The sequence below is a fragment of the Mycetomoellerius zeteki genome, unplaced genomic scaffold (assembly GCF_001594055.1).
Source record: "Mycetomoellerius zeteki isolate Tzet28-1 unplaced genomic scaffold, Tzet1.0 scaffold636, whole genome shotgun sequence".
Lineage (NCBI taxonomy): Eukaryota > Metazoa > Arthropoda > Insecta > Hymenoptera > Formicidae > Mycetomoellerius > Mycetomoellerius zeteki.
In genome coordinates this window covers 57,431-79,817 of record NW_017257650.1, presented here as the reverse complement: position 1 = coordinate 79,817, position 22,387 = coordinate 57,431, and the positions used below count along the sequence as shown (strand labels likewise).

General features: G+C 36.8%; 1 protein-coding gene across 1 annotated transcript in view; it reads right to left on the bottom strand.

Annotated features, from left to right (window-relative positions):
* Nucleotides 1-2,737: 2,737 nt before the first annotated feature.
* LOC108728707 (ribosomal protein S6 kinase alpha-5) overlaps nt 2,738-22,387 on the bottom strand; it is a 28,228-nt gene continuing 8,578 nt past the window's right edge. Inside the window, 7 exon segments of the mRNA XM_018457436.1 lie at nt 2,738-4,994; nt 4,996-5,202; nt 5,317-5,754; nt 6,141-6,341; nt 6,485-6,600; nt 7,046-7,264; nt 7,623-7,697. Of these exon segments, the coding sequence (XP_018312938.1) occupies nt 3,678-4,994; nt 4,996-5,202; nt 5,317-5,754; nt 6,141-6,341; nt 6,485-6,600; nt 7,046-7,264; nt 7,623-7,697 (2,573 nt within the window). The 3' untranslated portion in view covers nt 2,738-3,677.

Below are 22,387 nucleotides of genomic sequence, written 5' to 3'. Positions count from 1 at the left end.
GCTGCCGCCGCGGTTTTCTTGCTTGTTTTCGTTGACATTGTTGTTTTGCGGAAAGTACGCGACACAACTATTAGCCTGCACGCGAATTCTCGCGCCTGCGGTCTCGTACGAGGCACACTACGTCGTTCTCGAGTTAGACTTTGATCGAGTAAACGCGCGTGCTACCTCCGTAATCGACGTCTCGCACACCTCGTAGCCAAATGCGCACTACTCCGCACTAACGGATCAAGCAGCGCCAGCCAACGGTCGGATTAGTGCGCTTGCGACGACGCCACATCACAAGCCGGGTTTCGCGCCGCCATTAATCGGAAAGAAGCGTCGCGAGCGATGATTGGCCGTGGCGATCGCAAGGACGCCACGCGTCAACCTATCGCGTCTCACGAGCCGACCAACCGCGCTTAATGTCGCGCGACACAATTGGCAGCGTTTAATATCGATAGTATTAAAATGGCTACAGAATGAACCATGCGACCAATCGCAATGAACGATCGAGGAAACGTTAAATTTGAATGCGATCGTTGAATCGTGATTAACGGGTTTTCTGGCACGTATTAAATTTTTTTTTTATTTTAATTGTATGTTTAATCAGCTTTTGTGCTTTTCGTATTTTGGATAAGACGTAGAATTCAGGAGTCTTATTCTCGAAAAATATCGCATATAAAGATACTAGAAAAATCTTAATATATGTGTAATATATGTACTACTTATAGTATTTTTATACGTACATGCATTTTCGTGTAAGATATTTGTCAAGAATACAGTCTCTCTTTCTTAAGGATGAAAGAGCGAAGAAATTAATAATAAATTTATAATTTTCTAGCTATTAGTATTTTAAAACAATATTTCGCGGTCTATTGTCTGCATCTCTTAATAAGAAATTATTTTCAATATAGAATTCATATAATAATATACTAGTAAATGTGATATAAGAATTGTCTCACTCGAAAGATATTTTTGCATGGAGTATCTTTCAATAATTATATTTTCGTAAACTATTATATTAACGAAATAAAATTTGTTAAAAACAATATTGGTTCCATAATTAATTTAATTTTCAGAATATTGATGATAACAATAAACGATAAAAATTGTTTTAAATAAAAATATTTCTACATAAAGTATTTCTCTTTCAGAAATTTTAAATCTTCATAGACTGTTATATAATATTAACGAAACTAATTTCTTAAAAATAATTGTTTTCGCAATTAAGAATTTATTCCAAGAATAGTCTTTTGATAATTCAAGTTGAATGTTGGATGGTTTTAAAACAATAAACAGCGTTTTATAAATAAATATTGCATTATGATATATTTTAACAACCAGTGGTAACAAAGGTAGGTGTCTCTTTTACGTATTTATAGCAACAGAACAGCACTCTCGTATGGTACAAGCTTCGACTTATTTAACTGTTCAATATATATTTATAATATTTATATATACATATGTATACATCCTTTGAACCCCAAAAGAGTCTTCGTGTAACATAATAATAGTCTTAGAAAAAAATTTGTTCTGCAGGCAACCGATGTAACTTATAAAGCTTATGACTTTAAATAACTTTTAGGATTCTGAATAAGACATATACGTACATATATGTATATATATGTACATATATGTATATATATGTATAAATACATGTATATATATGTATATATACATGTATATATATGTATATGTATGTATGGTGTATGTAAACATATGTATATATAACATACATACATATATATATATATGTAAATGTATAATATATGTATAAATGTATAGATTTCTCCTTGTGTTAAAGAATATGATTCTCTAGCGACATGTGATATATTAAATATATAGATATAATCTGTTACATCAGCATTTTCGCGTTTTAGATATCTATATATATAATAACTATTATATACATGTTATAAATTCGATAATATCTCACGCATAGCTTCTCTCCGCTACACACCGTACTTTATTTGGTTTAACAGAGGAGTGTCGCTTCAGTCATCTTTGGTAGAAGCATGCTTTTTTTCGTACAACGCTATCTCATACAAGATAACACAAAACGTTACTCAATTAACGCGTCTGTTCCCTGAGTTGATATACAACCACATTTCAGTCTTTACCATTTTGTTACTTCATCTCTCACAGCAATTATTACACATCAATTAAAACAATTATCTCACTAGTATAAGCACAGCAATCTAATAAAATCAAAAGATCAAGGCCGGAAATGTGTTGCCCTTTCTTATCAATTCTTTTTGACAAAACTGCCTGAAAGAATATCTTCCCCTAACACAAACTTTGTATTTTAAATAGAATTTTTATAGAATGCAGTACAAAAACAACAAAGGGGATAAATCCGAAATTATTTGTTGGAACTAATTCCTTCACTTATATAAGTCGATAATTAATCAACTCTCGAATTATGAGGAATTACATTAATCACGAATTAATGATAACACATTGGATCACAAAACTATCATAATCTGGCTTAATTAAATCTAATTCATTTTCTCGCGTTCCGAATGCTTTATCGCAACTCATTCATTTCCATCATTCTCAAAATTGTCACATATGTCAAATACTACACAAATACATCAAAGTGTGACGAGGCTTCTATACGAAAAAAATTAAATACTGAATAGAAATTCTTTTCGATTTTACTTATTATCTATCAACATCGTCAATCAACATCGTCATTTCTTTTTTATAGTCATCTGTAAAAATTAATAGAATAGTATATAATTATATAAACAAAATTTTCTTTAATTGTATAAATATGTGTCATTATTCTCAATAACACTATTCGTAAAAGAGTGCTTAATTTATATTTTCTTTTTTAACAAATAGTATTTTTTAAATATGTTTTTTTTCATTTTTCTTGATTGAGGTACCACTGGTAATAACAGTTGCTTTTGTTATCTTCGCGTAATCGCGTGTCATTTCTATTACATTAATATCTTTAATGTACTCATAATGAAATGAGTTTTTGAGGCACATTCACCACATATACATTCGTTATAAGCAATCGCTAAAATTTTCTTCGTATTGGCTAGTTAATCACTAATCATCATTTTTGTGATTATCGATTGCAGAAGTGAGTTTTTGGAAGAAAATTTTAACGGGAGTGTGTAATAAGTTATAATAACTTACAACGTTTGTCGTCCTCGCACTATAATCACAGACAATCCCAGTTTAACGCAACAAAACGATTCACCATCTTATTTGCATCCGCCTACTTTACATTTCTCTGTTTCTCTCTGACAGAAGTAATAAAAATAAAATTCTGTACACTGCATAATAATTTCTGTATATTGCGCAAATCTTCGCGGAGAAACGTTGATACTTTGTTGAGACCCTGACCATAATGATATATCGTTTTATACACGTCCATTTCTGGTATCTATCTAATATATTTAAATTAGCATCGTAAGAATGCACTTTTCAATTATACAATTATTTAGATAGAAAATGGACCAAGATTTTTTTAAGAAGATGGGATGGCATAATTATGTTATAGCTATTTATATATTTATATACGATATTCTAAAACTCTGATGAGATAGGAATGATGCGATGTTCGCGTCCTGTACGAACGCAGAAGGCAGCGGTGTTATAAAGATATACCGTGTAAAATGCATAGGAAACAAAGTGTGAATTCATTGGAGCGTTACTGGACCAAGCATAAGTAGGAAAACTCTCTACTCGACTATAATCGTGGCAAGGCGTTTCGGCCGTTTGCCAGCTTTATGTCTCCTATGGACATTCTCTTCGTCTTGCGCGACTTGCGAGGACGACTCGAACGACTCCGCGGAATTGTCAGAACCTATATCTCTGTCCGAATTTATTATTTGTTCGAGTTTACGTTTCCGCGATCGTGTCATTGGCCCGCTACTACTGCTGCCACTAGCTTCGCTGTCAACGTCGCGTCGATGTCGATGCTTTTTCGTCGGGATTATTGGTTGACACGATTCATGGTCGGCATTGCGTTTGGTCCGCTTTTTCGCGGTCTTCTCCAATTCTTGCAAGAGTGAAAGTCTTATCGAGGAATTCGAATCGGAAGAAGAAGATAGGGAACTCAGGTACTCGTTAACAACTTCATCATTAAAATCGAAGACGCTTGGTGACGAGGTGGAAGTGTTTGCAGCACTTGCTGTAGCGCTTGGTAGACGCAGCAACTGAACCGACGACGGACTCGAGGAGGAAGAAGAAGACGGTCTCGACGTCGAGGAACTGGAATTGGAACGTTTGTGCTTGCGACGCTGAGCCAGTTTGGCGGCATCGACCGCGCGCAACCGGAAACCTTCGCGCTCGTGCGTTGACGTTGAACTGACGGCTACCGCATTGTCCGCGTGAACCGCATCAGTGACTGGTGTTACCGGGAGAATCGTTGTGTCATGCGTCGTCAACCACGAATGGTACACCAGAGAAGCTGCGGTGAGTCTATTGTTGGGATCGATTATTAACAAACCTTTCATCACTTGTTTCGCACCCGGGGACACGTGACTCCAAGTCTCGCTGTCAAAATTAATCTCACCGGCTTTGATGCGCATCGCCACGTTAGGTGTATCTGTACGGAAAGGTGGATTGTCGGATAACATGAAATACAGAATAGTCCCCAGGGACCACATGTCGCAGCTCTCGTCGTATTCTTGGTTGGCCACAACCTCCGGGGCAGCGTACGGGAGCGTGAAGCAGGGCGTGTGTAACGGCTCGCAGCTGTTCTTCATCCGAGCAAATCCAAAGTCAACTATCTTTACAGCCGAATCTTCGCCTTGATGCACATATACGATATTCTCTGGCTTGAGATCACGATGCACTACGCCACGCGAGTGCATGTATCGCACTGCGGATGCCAATTGCCGCATCACTCGCTTGGCCTGCCGCTCCGAGAATGGGCGCGGTCGTTGTAACAACTCCCCGCCCGAGAGCAATTCCATCACGATGTATGTGTGAAGTCGATCATGGTGGACTTCTATCAATTTCACTACGTTCGCGTGACGTTGGCACGCACGCAACAGTCCGCTGACAAATCGAAAAACTGCCGTCACCTAGAGCTGGTCCCGCTTGGTCTAACTCGTACGTTTGGAAGAACGTGGACTCCTCGAAACACGTGTTCAGCAGATCGGACAACAAAGGCCGTTGCGAACTGGCCTCGCCACCGAAGATATCCCTGCTCACCACGTTGTCGGTGAATAATATCGAAGGCGCTACATAGGAATAACCCTGTAAAAACCAAGTGAGAAATTTTGATATAATGATTGATATATAAAATTCGTGACTGTTACGTATGCTATCTATTTATTCGGAGTAATAACGAAAAAAATTAAGAAAACTTACTCTAAAATGTTTGTCAGGATAGTCACCATCAATGACCGCTGGACTGTCAACGACGACATTCATCTTCGTGAATTCGTCTGAAAAATTGCTGGTATCCAATTCGTGCGAAATTTTGGGAATCAAAGGTGGCTTGATCTGTTTTTTCTCCAGACCTTCCCAAGTGAAGGCCGGTGCCGCATCCATGAAAAAGGGATGTTCCTTGAGCTCTTTAGCATCGCGCGGTCCACCGCCTAATCTTTGTCGTGGATCTTTGATCAACAAGCGGGTGATGAAATCGCTCACGTTGGCACTCAGGTGGCTCGGCATTGGTGGCGGATCATTCTTCAATATCCTCCTCGAAATTTCTTGTTGATTATTTTTCTCGCCCTCCACCGTAAAAGGCGACGCACCGGTTAGTAACTCAAACGTTAATACGCCTACACTCCACCAATCGACGGCCTACGAGAATGCCAGCTTGATTACAATACATACGTTTAAACATACATATGTCTGTATTTTGTATTACTGTTAATTATATCCAAGACACAATTGCATCTTCTTTTATATATTTTATTTATGTATGTAATTTTAAAATATATATTTTGTGAAAATTTAATTTAATAATTAATTTGTGCTTCTTAATTAATATCAAAATATTATACGATATAATTATACGCTTAATAATTTATATATTATGTAAATTTAATTATCTTCTAGGAAGGGAGATAAAACAGATTATCACCGAGTCATCATCAGAGAAAAGAAGCTACAAAAGCGAATACGGGGATGAAATAACATGCCAGTTGGTAACGTGTAAAGATAGAAAGGTATCAACGTTAACTCACGATATCGTGGCCGTTCGGACCCGCTTTTACCACTTCCGGTGCCATATACTCGATAGTTCCGCAAAACGAGTAAGTACGCGCATTGCCATTCCTCTCGTGCGGTAGGAATTCTTTGCTGAGACCGAAATCCGTCAACACGAGATGCCCCTCCTTATCCAAAAGTATATTTTCAAGTTTGATGTCCCGATATATTACGCCAAGCTGCAACATCAAATAAAATATTATACATATAGATTCAATTTAATTTATTTCGTTTATGCGGATTGTTTTCGTTCCTCGTCAAAGGTACTTTATTGCTGTTTGTGCACGTATAACGGTATATTAATTAGTATATTGATACATACGTCATGAAGACGCTCTAGCGCCAGGATAATTTCGCCAATATAAAATCGTACTGCGTCCTCCGTAAAGCAGTCATGTTGATATAGGTGCGTAAACATTTCACCACCGGCGACATATTCTGGAAATAGAAAAAAATATCTCTAAGTTCAAAATTTTATATCCACAGAAAAGAAAGAAATAGAACAAATTTTTCTTCGTCGTGCGTCATCTACAACGACATTTGATACACATAATAGATCAAATAAAAAAAAAGGTTTATTTTATTGCTTTTATTTTTATTCAATTTTGTTGCACAGATAAAATCTTGTATTTTATCCATATATGAAACTTTTTATTTTGTCTGTAATGTAAGTAATACCGAAATTGTTTAAGAAATTATTTTGCAAAGGCTAAATATTAATTTCCATATTATTTATTCAGCAAAAATTAACTTGTGACACGCATGTACGTTATATATTTTTTCTTTTTTTATTTATTTTAGTTTTTACTTTATTTATCCTCTGTCCTCTTCATTGGTAGACTTATTTATTTTTCTTTACTTTCAGTTCTTCGCCGAGTCTCACCTAAGATCAAACAGAGTTTGTCGTCAGTTTGAAACGCATAATAGAGAGTTATCAGGAACGGGCTGTCCCTGATAGCCTCCAGGATTTGTCGCTCGGACTTGGTGTGCTCCGTCGTCTTTTTCTTCTGCACGATGGAGGCCTTCTTCAGCACCTTCATGGCATAAAGCCGTCCGGAGTCAGCACCCGTTCTCTTTCGCACCAGGAAAACTTTACCGTAAGCTGTATGAAAATGAGATGATCGATATTAAAAGCACGATATCGCAGTTTAGAGATATTAATAATAACGGAAATTAAAAAATATCCATGTCGATATTGAAAAAATAGCACAGTCGGAAAAAAGATCTAAAGCATTACCGGAAATTAACTTACGTATAACAAATCATGTAACAGAAAAACGTTTAAAATTTGATGCCTATAACGATACAAATATTATAATGTCCGTTAGAAATAATTGGAGTGTTATTATTACCGTTATAAATAGTTTAAATGTTACTTATTACCGGTGTTGTAAATATTATGATTCAGGATTGATTATAAATATTATCAAACTGGACCACTTTATTGAATGATTTCTCACCTCCGGTGCCAAGGACTTTCAGCAAGTCGAAGTGTGTCATGTCCACTTTCTGGGTGCCGTTGTCCGCTAGGTTTACTGTAACAGAAAAACGGGAATTCTGTAAGAAAGGTTGGTACTCGATAATATCCGATTGATCATGACATCCGTTATATCCTGGCGATTTGGTACGATTGTTGCGGAACCGATCTCCGTTCGCGAAAACCGCGCAAATTATACCCGATGCGCCAGTCGAACGCGTAAGAGAGATCGAGGAAACATATCGATGCAAAATTCTGAAAACGTGTTTTTTGAAGTTATAATTAATCTTCCCTCCAAGTTTGCAATCTCTTTTTTTTACTCCTTCCGTTTGCAATCTGAGTCTTTTTTGTTCAGCCCAAGTTTTTTTATTGCTCTAAACTTTCAAAAAGAATTCACTGCTTTTCAACATCTTTATTGCGTTATCAAATAGTTTTTAAAATGTTAAAAGCTTTATTTAACATAAAAATTAAAATTCGAGCAAAAATGAGGATTAAATTTGGGAGTAAAATTTCGTCTGTAACCTGACTGCAAACGGGAGAATTAAAGCATGAGATATTTTCACGTATTTCTGCCAAATGACGTTTGCCGATGTAAAGTAGAAACGTACATTGAAAGAGATGTACAATAAATTGACTCGATTTAAATTTCGCTCCGAGTGGTCTAACGGCTGAACCGGAGTACACTAATTAACAATTTCTTCATTCCTAACGGTCACATTCTCCTCGACATTTGCGTTCCTGGCGACGCGGTTGTCGCGCGTTCCCAGACGCGAGGAGAGAGATTGCGGACGCGTCGTGACGCGCGCGAAGCGAAGCTGACAAGGCTTCTGAACGAGACAATGAGGTGCTCCTGGCATTCATTTTTCTCTCGACGTAGCATGCGGGAGTGCACGGGGAGAGAAAGAAGGAGGAAAAGGAAAAAGGAGAACGTATTTGATGCGAAGCCGAAGCCGAAGCGTCGCGTGGACAACGGCGCCTCGGAATGGAATGCCGCTTATTCGACAATCTTATTCGCGTAACACGCGAAGGTACAAGCACCTGCGATACGCTGCTGATATCGGCAGGTCGGCAGGTGCGACGACGGCCGTGAATGTGCATACATACACGTGAGCGATTCGCCGCGCCATCGCGCCCCACGGCCACGCTTCGCTCCATAGCGGACCATGTTTATCGCGGTTTCGCATATCAAAAGACATATGTCGTCCGTAATTAAAGCAGCAAACGCGCGTCTAATGCACCTCAAAACGAAGGAAAAACAAATTGTATAAAAATTACGGAAATATGTACGTAGCGTTAACTATACGATATAAGCGGTGAGCGGAAAAGATTTCAAGTGCGGCTTTAGGCATTCATGTATTCCATGGCAGCGGAGTTGCGATTATGTTTCAACGTTACATAATTCGCGGAACAACTGCATATAACTATTGCGGTGAACGTGGCAAACGATAAGAAGCAAGACGAATAACAATATTGTCCAGTAAATAATGCACAATAATAATTTTATCGTTATTTATTTCTGTCGCTATTCGGTTTATTGCTGATCGGAATCAATGGGTATATTTCTATCAAGCGGAAATATATTCGTTCCGGTTTTAATTCTTAGGAAAAACAGCTGCTAATCAGAAAGGAACTATGAATAATGAACGAGATAAATGAATAAAAGAAAATATCGTGGCGCATACGAGCGAGATGTTCATCTCGTTTGTGATATACATAGAATTGATTTCGATTCGGCTAAATATGTTTGCGTTTAAGTAACATCTGCGAAGTATACGTTTAATATTTATATGTCATACGCTGCGTATGACGCATGCTTCATGTGGGAAAATTCCGAAGAGACAGCTGGGTTTCGCACCCGATTCTGCGGACCACCCAGAACGTGAATCTTTATCTTCGCAGTCATCTTTAAGCCGGTTACACCAGACTTCAGCATTGAAGCTGCACATGAAATTGCACGTTCATAAGTCGAGGGGCTACTCACCTACGAAATCAACGAGGAATTCAGTAAATGAGGCAGTCAAGCATTCCTCACTGAAATCAAGAAATCATTTGAAATCGAACAAAAAAAACATCGTCGTACGCTCGGTCGCGCTCTCTCGAACTTTCTGTCGGAAAACAAATAAAATCACTTTGCAATCACGTTGAAATAACCATGAATACAAGAAATCGGAAATTACTTTCGTAGGTGAGTATCCCTTGGTCGGAGCAATTCTGTTAAGCATATACGTTCACGGTGTCCCAGAACTACAGCTTTCCACCCAATAGCATCGATCTAATCAGTCGACTAATCGCGATCTCTTACCCTAATTTTCAGCCACTAACATAAACAACAATCATCTACCGAGTAACGTTCTTTTAAATGTCCTCTAGACAATCGATAGTATTGCACAATATTTGATATTGCAATATTATTGATCATCTATAGGATATATATTGATATTTATTTTTAATAATCTAAAGAGAGTAATTTTAATTAGAAGGTAATTTTAAAAGAGGTAATTTTAATAATTGTGTACAAAATAATTGTATAATAGTATTAATCATCTAGGAGTCGTTTTACGTTCCTTTACGTTTTGTACATATCTCTTGTATATACATATCTTTGTACTATTGTGCGTCTTTCGCTTATCTTATCTCCTTTTTTATCTACCTCTTTATTGCGAAGCAGTTAAGTGGGTCACAAAGTTCACGGACAATCAGAATCGAAATGTATATCGATATCCTCTGTACTTATCCTGTGTACTTATTTTCAACCCTTTCATCGCTAACTATCGCACTGACAATGAGAGAAAATGTTTTATATTTATGACTATAGTTTACATGGTAAAATAATTATGATTAGGAGCTCCATTTTTATATAGTTATTACTATAAAAATGAAATTATAATATTAGTAATAATAATTATATTTATATCAAAAATTAGTTATACCAAAAATATTTATAATGACACTAAAAATGACTGTAATTTATAATTAAATTATAGCAATCGCAACCATTTTCTCTCAACAAAAAAAATACGCGGTAAGATTCCCATATAATGTTCTTAAGAGAACCTTGCGGTTATACATATATGTATATTAGGAAAAGATGACTAATAAGACTATCCCCCTCCCCATTGTGCTTATTTCGTTGACTCATTTGGTGGTAATGCAAAAAATGGGAATCTCAAGATTACGGCACAAGTAGGTCACGATTCTGTTACAGAAATTACAAACAGCGTTGCCACTTTCACTTTTGCATTTCGCATCTCTATATCCTTCCGTGGATTTTCTTTTCTTTTTTTACGCCAAAAGAGAAACCCATTTCTCAGTAGAGAAGCGGCGAAAGGAGCCGGAAGGTTCAATAAGTTCCGGTTAAATCGATGCAAGAAAATCATCGCCAGAGGGTTAATGCGATATCACAGAGACTGTGCTGAAATTTCCGATAATCGTCATAATCTATGTGTATACAAATCTCTTATGCCATTCAGCAAGTTCAGAACTAATCCTTCATTGTAGAAGTTTAACATTAATGGTTTATTTAACAGTATAATCACCTAATTAAGTAATTTCTTAAAAATAAAAGCATAATGAGACGTATAGCCCAGTAAGTCGTACAATTCATTGAAATTTACATTATTAAGTGTCTTAAGGAGATGCTGGAGTGACCAAATTATCACGTTACAGTCGTATAAAAATCTTCAAATTGACTGAACGGAATAAAAAATCCTTTTATAGGATTAAAGTAGATGCAAAATTAAGAGGTAGTGCATTTTAGTATAAAATCCACTGCACCACCTCCTAATTTTGCGTCCACTTTAATCCTGTAAAAGGATTTTTTATTCCGTTCAGTCAATTCGAAGATTTTTATACGACTGTAATGTGATAATTTGGTCATTACAGCATCCCCTTAAAGAGATCCTAAAGTCGTACTGTTTTACCGATTATTTTTCAAATAAGTATTTTTTTAACTGCCTTTAGAGAATCAAAAATCCTTCTTCACAATTAAAATATAAGAGATAATGTAGTCCAAACCGGTTGACTTCGTCCGAAAAATGAAAAAAAGTTGGAAAATTAGAGTTTTTACGAGTCGGCTTCTGTCGACTCGTAACAATATTTGCTTTATATAAAAGTTTTGTACTTTATACTTATAAAATTAGCTCGGTTTGGACTAGGGATTACATGAACAATCAATGTTGAGTACTTAGAATTAGGTTTAGATACTTAATACGAAAGAATAATAAGATTGAAAGACCGCTAATGTTAAACATAATAATTTTAAATTAAGAAGCGCCATAACGGTCAGAACGTTAAGATGTTGAACTATTGTAAATTCATTTAAAATACGAAAGATTAGTTAGTTAGAAAATTTGTACGTATGTGTACGTGAGATATTGATGTGGTAGTATATAAAGACATGTTAATGCGCTGAAAAAACAGCGATCTCTGGTGATTTCGTCGGAGTCCGAGCTTCGCTTTAGGATCCCCGAGTCGAAATTTTACTTCTCAGTCCTATCTCAATCTCTTTCAACCTCCTCAATTAAACCTCATAAACCTGTTTTGATATTTAAACAATCAAATAGGACCTCTTTTAATATTACTTAATCTACAGCTTCTATTTAGCAAACTTCTTTTGAACCTAAAAATAGGAAATTTTCCGATAACTGCCATTTACAGGCTCAACGTAGGAGTTCAATTCATTAGATTAAAACCTATTATAAATCTCTAGAACCTACATATGTCCTAATTATAAATCTTTAGAGTCTACATACGTCCTAAAACTAAGGTTCAAAGTAGAAGCAAAATTTTGACTGAGACATTACGACATTAAGGGGATCCCCGTAATGCCTTAACGTCTCAAAATCACCGCAAAACGTTTTTAAAAAATCGCCAATGTCTCACGTACTTGAAAGTGTTCGCATCCAAATAATTCAATTCATATTATCGTCATTGAAATATTTTTACATCTCATTATTATGAGAACAAAATTGATCTCAAGAATATTCCACGATTGCGTAATCGCGATGCAAACGGGAATCGAGAGCAGGTGATTAGTCGGTGAAAGCACACGGCGGACGTGATCGCGAAGAATCGCGAGACTCGGGCGAGGCCCGGGCTCGTCCCGGGCGTCCCCGGCCCTGACTGCCAGCCCGAGAGAATGCATGTCAAGGTAGCGAAGGAGATCGCATCGGCGCGGCGCGTACGTACCTATCTACGTACGTACGTACGTACGTACCTCGCGATTATCGCGAACTCGCGAGTACACCGCACGCGTTCGTACACGCGACTCTCAGCGCGCTCACCCCCGCGCGCTTCCCAGGAATCGCGAACGCGGAATGACCCACTTTACCGGAGGCGTGAGTCAAGTTCGCGATGGATTCTCGCGGAGGTATCGTACTCCCGAGGACGTGCACCTCGCCGAGACAAACGCGAGACGACCGATTCTTTTAAGTCTTAAGTTTAAGCTCTCCGATCCGCCTCGTTGCTCGATTCGGCGGCGCGGCGATCCGGACGGCCTCCTTCGAGTCGGCTCGGTAACTCGAGGCGCGGAGTTTCGCCTCTCCGTTACCTCGGAACGGCATTCCGGCCCCTCTCACTCGCGTGAATAATGAGTTACTTTTTTCTGACGCTCGATTGCACCGAGGGAAAAACAATCGGGGAAGGATGTGTACCGTAATCTCGCGGGGCCGGGGATGCCAATTTGCAAAATTGGCCTCTGCGCAAGAAATATCACGGCGAATTTTCGTATCTCTCCGAAACATATACCGTGTTCCCTCATATGCATTAGATTAAACAAAATACACGAATTTTAATGAGAAATTAAAATTCTTGCTCCTTCTACTTTCTTCTCTCACCGGCATCGAATTCCATAATCTTATGACTGAGAAAGTGCAGGATTAAACGATTCAGCGTCCGTTCGAATTCCAAGACGAATCTCAAGGCTCCTAGGTATTTCGTGTCATTCCGGCTTATTACATAATAGATTGAGATTCCATCGAGTTCCGCGATTTCGCTACGGTTTCGTCGAGGCCGCCGGATGTTTTTTCTTTTTGGAACGACCGCTTAGAAATCGTGCGCAACATGGTGTAGTAAGTATAATAAAATTCTCGTGGATGCGCGCAGTAGGAGAGTGAATTTGGTCCTAAATTTAATCGGTTGTTTCAATACGCTACTGCTATTATATTATACCTGTCTTATTATACATAGTGCAGAAAATGCATTCTGAGGGCAGCAGGAAGGAAGAGAAAAAAAGCTCCCCCACTTCGTTATCGCTTTTAATTCGCAAGGGGCGTATCCACGACCGCGACGGTGCGATCGCACACCGTCGCGGAAGTTCCGCTTTTGTCTGACCCAGATAGTCGGCATTCACTCGCTATTTCGTAACGGGACTGACTACTTTCTTTCGCCAGCCACGACGTCGGCTCAACTACGAATGTATGCACAACATCGTGTGTATACGCATGTATGTGTGTATGTGTATGTGTGTGTGTGATAGCAGTGTGTATGAGGAGCCTTTTCGTCCTGCGCCATCGGACACGCTTAGACTCGATTTTCCATTTGCTGGTTAATTTGTGACTTATAGGCTTAATCTGATGATAATGTAAAAATTGTATCTTTTTATTTATGGTTAATTACTAAACTGACTTTGTAGTAAATAACTTCTAAAGTTATCACTACAAAACCATTAATTTAATAATTAATCAAAGCTAGAAAAAAAGTACAATTTTTACATTATCATCAATTAGTGAGAAGTGTAAACTATACAAGTTAACCAGTTAATGAAAAACCGGGCCTTAAAGTGTAGTGCCCTGACTTTTACTCTTTGTGATTGAGGAATTTTTATCGCAACATACGAAAGGAATATCCGTTTTCTAAGTATCGACAGGTTCATCCGTTTAGATATCAGTGTAAGCTCGACGTCACAGTAAAAGGTCGCAGTGAAATAGTATTAATGTAAAACAGCTGCAGCATCGAATGACTTTATAGAATTATATAAAAATTAATCACGAATAAATGATCGTTTCGAAAGTACTATATATGTTCGAAAATTTAATTTAAATATTTAGTTCATGTGAATTTTTAGTAAATTATGAACAAAGTCATTTATGAATTCCATCTGCAAAGTATGCTGCTGATACGAATCATTATCGCAAAATCGATATTTCCATCTTGATAAATAGAAATAACGTCATAAATATGACACGTGTATAGTCGATAAGTTAAAAGTAATAATTTTGAAACTTTTTTTTACAATAAGTTTCTAAACGCCGTAATTGAAAAAAAAAGGAAAATAATTCTTCGCAGAAAAATCAACAAGAAACATACAAATATAACGTACCTAAATAGCAATCGAGGAATATTCGTATAAATATGCACGCTTTATCGAGAGTCCTTTCCTCGTCAGATTCTTAACAAATGCAAAATCTGCTTTATTTTATGGAAAGAACAATTTTACTAAAGAATATAAAAATTTAGCTAGATATGAAAATAATTTTATTAGACTATCAAAATAATTATATAGAATGTTTAAGCGTGGATGACAATAACTGCGTTCGTTGTAGACACATGCGCTGTAAGCTTCATTCTATCTTTATCGCTTATTACATGAGGAAGATAGAATGAAGCTTACAATGCGTGAGCCCCCAAGCAAATGCAACCAATATATGCTGCAGAAAGTTTTGACATTCTATAATTATTTTGATGGTCCAAACAAAATTATTTTTAAATTTGTATCCAGCTTTTTTAGATACTTTAGCAAAAATTTTTTTCGTGTATAATTGCAAATTAATTAGTATCCAGCAATAAGGCAAATGATCTGACGAGTACGCTCCGCAATCGCACCGTATGTGCAGCACAAATCTCCAAGAGACGTTCTAAAAACATCCTTAAAAACGTCTCTGAACGTCCTAAGATCGTTCTCAGGATGTCTCTCGGATAAAGTGCGCTGTACGTGTATAATATTCAACAGTAATTACATAAAAGGGCAGAGAACTGATAGAATCTATTCTTCATGTTGTTAGCGAAAAACATTAAACGGGCGAGAAGGAAGAAGAACCGCGTGGCCGGTATACCGTGGCGCAACCGTTACTTGGTACCGTACTGCCTCGGCGCGCTACATACATTCCACCATCCTACTCGTGGCGGCCGTGGGCCGCCTCGCGGCACGTGTGGGGTGGTACACGTGTGCCGAGAGCCGAGAGAGGTTGCGGACAAGCGGTAGCGGCAACTGCTGCCTCAATTAATTGAGGCGATATGGAAACGCCGCGCCGCGTCGCGTTGCGTCGCGGACATGAGCGAGAAATCGAATCGATGGGCACGGCCGACAAGCAGTATCTCCCATTCATCGCGTATCAAAAGTGTCTTGTCGTTGCCGCGAGCTCGGCAAGATCGAGGAATTAACATCTCGGAATTCCCCGGATTTCACGAGACTTCAAGAGATTCATGCGAATCAAGAGGGGGGGGAGGAGGATTCAACGAAGAAAGCGCTCTCGACGAAATATGTTCCTAGTCCAATATATATTATAACATAATAACATTTACATCGAAAAAATTGATAAAATGTGTTACAGTTACGGAGATTTTCGATACTCCATTGATCTTGATGAAACGCACACTTCCTCAGCTTTTGCCAACTTACGGTTGGCGGCAGTCAGGAGTAATAAAGATGGTTCTTCAATGTGAAATAATTTAACTACGTCGAAAATATCTTATTTCTCTTGCAGATAATTCAATAGGTCATATCATGCTGGAACAATTTCACTCACCGACACTGTCATTGTTCCGTTCGCCGTACGTGAAATACACATGTGTCCCTTTCACAGCTTTTTACCACGCGTGTATACGCTTCCAATAAGAACTGATATACAAAAGTTTATAACTGTGGGGGACTACTAATGATAAGATCGGCCGCATCTCTCGTGTGATAATTTCTTTAAGACATTCAAGAAGTGTCTGATATGGACGAACAACGCACGAGACGGAGAGACGCTCTAGATATCCATTCCAGTATTTATCACTTTAATATCACGCACGGCGAAGGGAAGAGGGGCACTACGCTTGATATTGATTTGTTGCGATTTTATATTTAGACCTACAACTCGCGTTGGATCGGCTTGTTTACTCGCCGGTACACATCTCGACCGGCGAGCAGGGAAAAAAATAGTTGCCAACGCCGATCGCCGTGCGACAACAGGGGATTCCGAGTCCATGAACTCCAGTATCTCTCCCGAAGAAAAAGTCGTATTAGAACGATAAATATATGGGACAACGCACGCACGCTAACGCAATAAAAATATGTTGTTGCTTTCAATATACATTTTAGTCCTCCTGGCAATGTTTGTGACAGTACAAATTATTAGTAGCAATATTTTAGTATATTTTTTTCAGGGTATACGTTTGCTATACCGAATTAACCACACAATCAAATTAAAATCAATTAAGAGAAGTGCTAAAAAAATTAGGAGAAACGTAAATTTTTGAACGTAAATAAATTGCAAAGATAGAAAATAAGTAAATTATCATATTCTAATAGCTACTATACTAATAGATAATCATGATTATACCAAGATATATTATTTTTTATCAAAAGAAAAAAAAGAATCCTTTGACTGTTTCTGTACAAAGATCATATACGACCATAATTTTTACATATATGCATAAAAATGCAAATAAGCGTTTTGCAATGTCGATTTAAATTCCATAGTCTTTCTCTAAGATTAACATGAAAAATCAATACACCTATTAATTTTTCTAATTTAGTATTAATCAATAATGTTATGTTATGATCGCATCAAAGATCAAGTATAAAAACATGGAGATTCTTCCTGATTATTAGCCTTACATAAAAGACATTAGGTCTGTTTTTTTTAGCTAAAGCTCTTGCAAGGTTTATCTTTTTTCCTTTTCTCTCCACATTGGAGAACCGTGCAAGAAGTTCAACAAAAAAGAACAGGCCTATGGATCGTTGATAACGTATTAACATTGACGTGTAAATTCAGCGAAACGATATCCTTGAGACGTTCCGCGTCTCAAATTTAAATAGCTAAGCGATTTTATGATTAGAACGATATCCACGTTTAGGTGTTATAAATACAGTTGTAACATGTCCTCAAAAAATATAAAATAAAAAAATATAAAATAATTTAATAGTTATTAATAGCTATTAATTAATTCAGAAGTTAATGGAGCAAGGTACCTTAAAAATATAAAATGTTTCAAAAATCGTTGCTTACCGAAAGATAACAAATTAATTGAGATAAATAATTAATTGAGATAAATGAGGAATTGTGTATAAACGTGATACGGCGATTCACCAAATTTTCATTAACAAATTTCCATGAAAAAACGGTTCGGTTTATTAGGAAAAGCAGTTTTTATATCAGAAAAGAGACGAACCTTTGGATTCTCGGTAAGAAGCCTTCCGGTAAATAAATTGAGCGAATCCCACTTGAAATTAGCAAGAGCCGCGCGTGTCGCCATGCTTAAATATTAATTCGCCTTATGCTGTAATTATGCCAGAGGAAAGCCGGCCGCCATCGTCACTCCGCGGCAGCGCGATGACATAACGAACGTACCGCATATTACATGCATGTCACTCGTGTTGTCTCTCTCTCCCGTTGCATCACCGAGTTTATCGACAAGTCGCGCAAGAGCATCCGCGACGTCGAACACAGACAGCGTCGTCGTTATCGCGACGTGAATAATTGATAACGAGAATAATTCGCTCGAACGCTTTAATATTTTAATCCCCTAGAATTTTCCTCTCGGGAATTCTCGAAATGTCGCAATGGTCATCCGGACTTACTTCTCTCCCTCATTTCTTATTTTTTTCTTCTCTCTTTCTTTTTTCCTTACGAACGTATTAACGTTGCATAATAGTCCGTCAAACGCAAACAGCTCTGAATTTCCGAGGGCGTTGTAAATTCTTTTTCTGTGTTCAGCGACGCGATCGCGAAACTCACTACCTTATTAAGCATCGCTGTTAGATATTTTTATCACATGATATACAGTGCACAATAATATAAAGTATCCCGCGGTGATTATAAGTGTGTGCGAGTGTCGGTGAATATGTTACGTGATGGTGATACAGTGATTCTCAGACCACGATTGCAGATCTTTCCGATGCGGCGGATGGTTTCCAGTCACTGGAACGTGTAATCGATCTCTATATAGTTTGCGATCGGACAATATTAGATTTCTCACTGACTCAAGTTATAAACTGAAGTTATAAATAACTTTATTCACATCAGTGATAAATCAAAAGAAATCTTTTCTCCAATCTCTTACTAGGTGCCATTCTCCAACAAATCGGCACAATTTTAATGAAAAAAAAAAATAATATATATATATGATACTCAAAACTCTAGGCATATATCTCTGAAGCCTAAAAAATACAAAGTTTTTCTTCGAAAACACTAATAAATTTGATCGTGCATCCAATTTTAATGTATTTTTCATAAATTCACGACACACGTGTATTCCATAATGCTAAATTACTACTAATGATTATTTAATTTACACGTAAAATATGCTACAATCATTATTTCACTGTATTGAATAAATATTTATTTGAAAGGCAAATAGTTTTCTTATTTATTTGATTGAAGACGATAAATCTGAAGATGTATAATCGCATCGATATTCAATAAAATTAATCTTATAGGACTGAGACTAAGATTTATTCCCATTCTCTCATATTTTGATATTTCCTTTTGATTAATATTTTAGTAAATATTAATACGAATTATATATATTATCAAGGATTGTTTTAACATCTTTTACTTTTTCTTGCGCATTAGCAATAAATATACTGAATCATTCAACTGAAAATGTAAATATAAAAAATTGTAAATATTTAACTTAAATGTGAATAATTTAATATAACAATATGATAAACTTCGACCCAAAAGAGGGAAACCTTTTCAAGACTTCTTTCTTATTATTTTTTTATTTCGTTTTAACAGTTTCTTTCTCTTTCTTCGAAATTTGTCTTAACATCTTATATTTACCAAGCTCTCCTTTTTTAGCTACATTTCTTTTCGCAAGCTGTGTCGCAAAAAAATGCAACACAGAACCGATCGATTTTGACAAAATCCCAATGTCACGAATGTAGTACGGTCGAATGCGATTATTGTCGAGTATACATGCACACATGCGCGATGTGGGTTCTATAAATAGAAAGATGCTTGGTACTATATGCATACGTGAATTGCTAAATTTAGACGTTTTCAGGGATTTTTGCGGGACGCTCGTGTACTTCAGCAATGCACACGAATAACAGCCAAACAATTAGCACCTAATATGTACGGATTAATATAATCAATTTTTGAAAAAGCATATTCGTAATAATCATAAATATGCTCTAAACCATTTCTTTCGAGAGTTTCTCTCGTGTAGTTAATAAATTATTTTAATAATTAAAGACATTCTCATAAAACGGTTTAGCTTTCACTTTTTAAAGCGGAAAAAGTGAAATTTATATCTCATAGTCAGTGACAGAATGAGAATAAATTCTTATTTTTTTTCAAATTTAAGTTTCAGACCATTTTTTCGAACATGTCTTCAATCTATATGGAAAAATATCCAGAACAATTCTAGATATAATGATAAATAATAAATTCTAAATGGAAAGATACCATCAATGTTCGTGCTATAAACGTCACGATTCCGGCGACCTTAGAATCGTTTTCCTCGTTATCGATGCCAAGAACCGAAATGTGCCACGTGGCCTACTTAATTTGGCGCCCACACGACAACTTTTTTTTCAACCATAGTAATTCATTAATTATTCGCGAATTCGTGGCTCTGAATATTAAATATTCGACAATCGTAATGTTAAAAAATGTATATTGTTGATTTAAAAGCTGAACATTAAAATACATAACACACTTTTACATAATGCATAATACACTTTTTTGTATTAATGTATATCGCATGTTGTTTCAATAACAAAGTACGACTATAAGAACAATGGAAAATATATTTCAAAAATGAGATCATGACTTATTCTTTATACATTTAACAAAAAATTATTAATATATTCTATACATTTCTACATGACAAAATAATTTTTTTGGCCGAGATCATTACACATGAAATCTTAATGAGTTACGCGCGCCACGCTAAGAACCAATTTTAACTCGCTCCGAAAGATACAAGAAAAACGAAGAGTTCATTTGGCATCATCGCGATTACGGATTAGAAACATTACATAAGATCCAGAAAGCTCGTATTCCCCATACATATTTCATCGTTATAATTGTATAATAACGTTATTTATTATTCGTGTAACGTCCGAATGAAACAATTTTTATCACTTCTCAATTAGTTTCACACGAAATTAATGCAAAATAAATGTCACTGTTATCAAGTCTTCTTTGTTAAAAAAAACCGCTGTCTTAATATTTATTCGTGTGCCCCGTCCGTTTAATGCATTCCTATTTGAAATATATATTCTACTTAATATATTTTAACTTGCACAGTATTAAAAACTGCAAAAATTTTATGACGACTTGCGCAAAAGAGCAGCCACATGTAATTAGCATAACTAGTTCTGCAACAAAAGCCGGGGGTTTCTACAATGCAATTATGGAAATTATCAGGTAACGGTAATTAAATCCGTCATAAAAATCATCTGGTACGTTAATTTCTCGGGTAAAACAGCAATCTGCAATACGGAACAATCCGCATGCTATCTTTACTAAGGATGGATGTGCGTGTGACAGTCACGTGCCACTGTTATACAAATATCTATATTAGGAAGCAGGTATGCGTCTAATATTTGTGCCTAAAAAGAAACGAATGCGACACGATTGTCCCACTTGCATATCGCGTACAAACACATCACACTTCGCGCATGATCGCTAATTTAGTCAATGCTAATGCGTTCCACCGACGATGACACCAAGGTTTAAAACAACTGTCAATGCTCGTGATAACTGTGATCATATCTTCTCACAGAAAAGTGAATAATAAATTGCGTAAATAAATATATGTATAGATGAAAGTATAGCGAGTGTGTCGAGCTCTTAACATATCTGCCAAAAAGTTACGGCGCGACGATTTATTCTCTCCAAAGAGAGTAAAGAATTGAATACAAATAAATGTGATATTTTAATAATAAAATATAAATTAGCAAAAGAAACAGAATACAATTACTGTAATTAAAAAACAGACAATGAACATAATGGAACACCGTTAAAACTGTCAATTTTATTATTCATAACAAGCGCAAACATTTTGTGAGCGGAAAAACATGAAATTCGGAATGAATTTTCACGAAATGGGCGGCACCTAAATATTTGTCAGGTCAGCGTTCTCGACATTCTTTCGATTTCATGCACAAAGCTCGTATAGAAATACGCTCGACCTCTAAAATGTTTTCTCGTGCGATTCTTCCTCCTCCTTTTCTTTCTATTTTTCTTGTGGCGAATTCGATTGAAAGCATAATGCGCACTGGTGCATATTAAAGCCATTGTACACTGATTTAATTTGAGTATAAAAATGAAATGCAAATATTTCGAATTATGAAATACATATTTTACCTAATAGTACAATAAAATGTATTGAGTATTTCATGATTTAATTGATTTCTATGTTTATTTATAAACGTATCTTCACGTTATTTTGTGTACACCGGCATTAATGTGCACCAGTGCGCACTGAGTGCGTCCAATCGAATTCGCTTTTAATATTTATCACTGAATTGTATATACTCGTGCGTGCGTGCGTGCGTGCGTGCGTGCGTGCGTGCGTGCGTGCGTGCGTGCG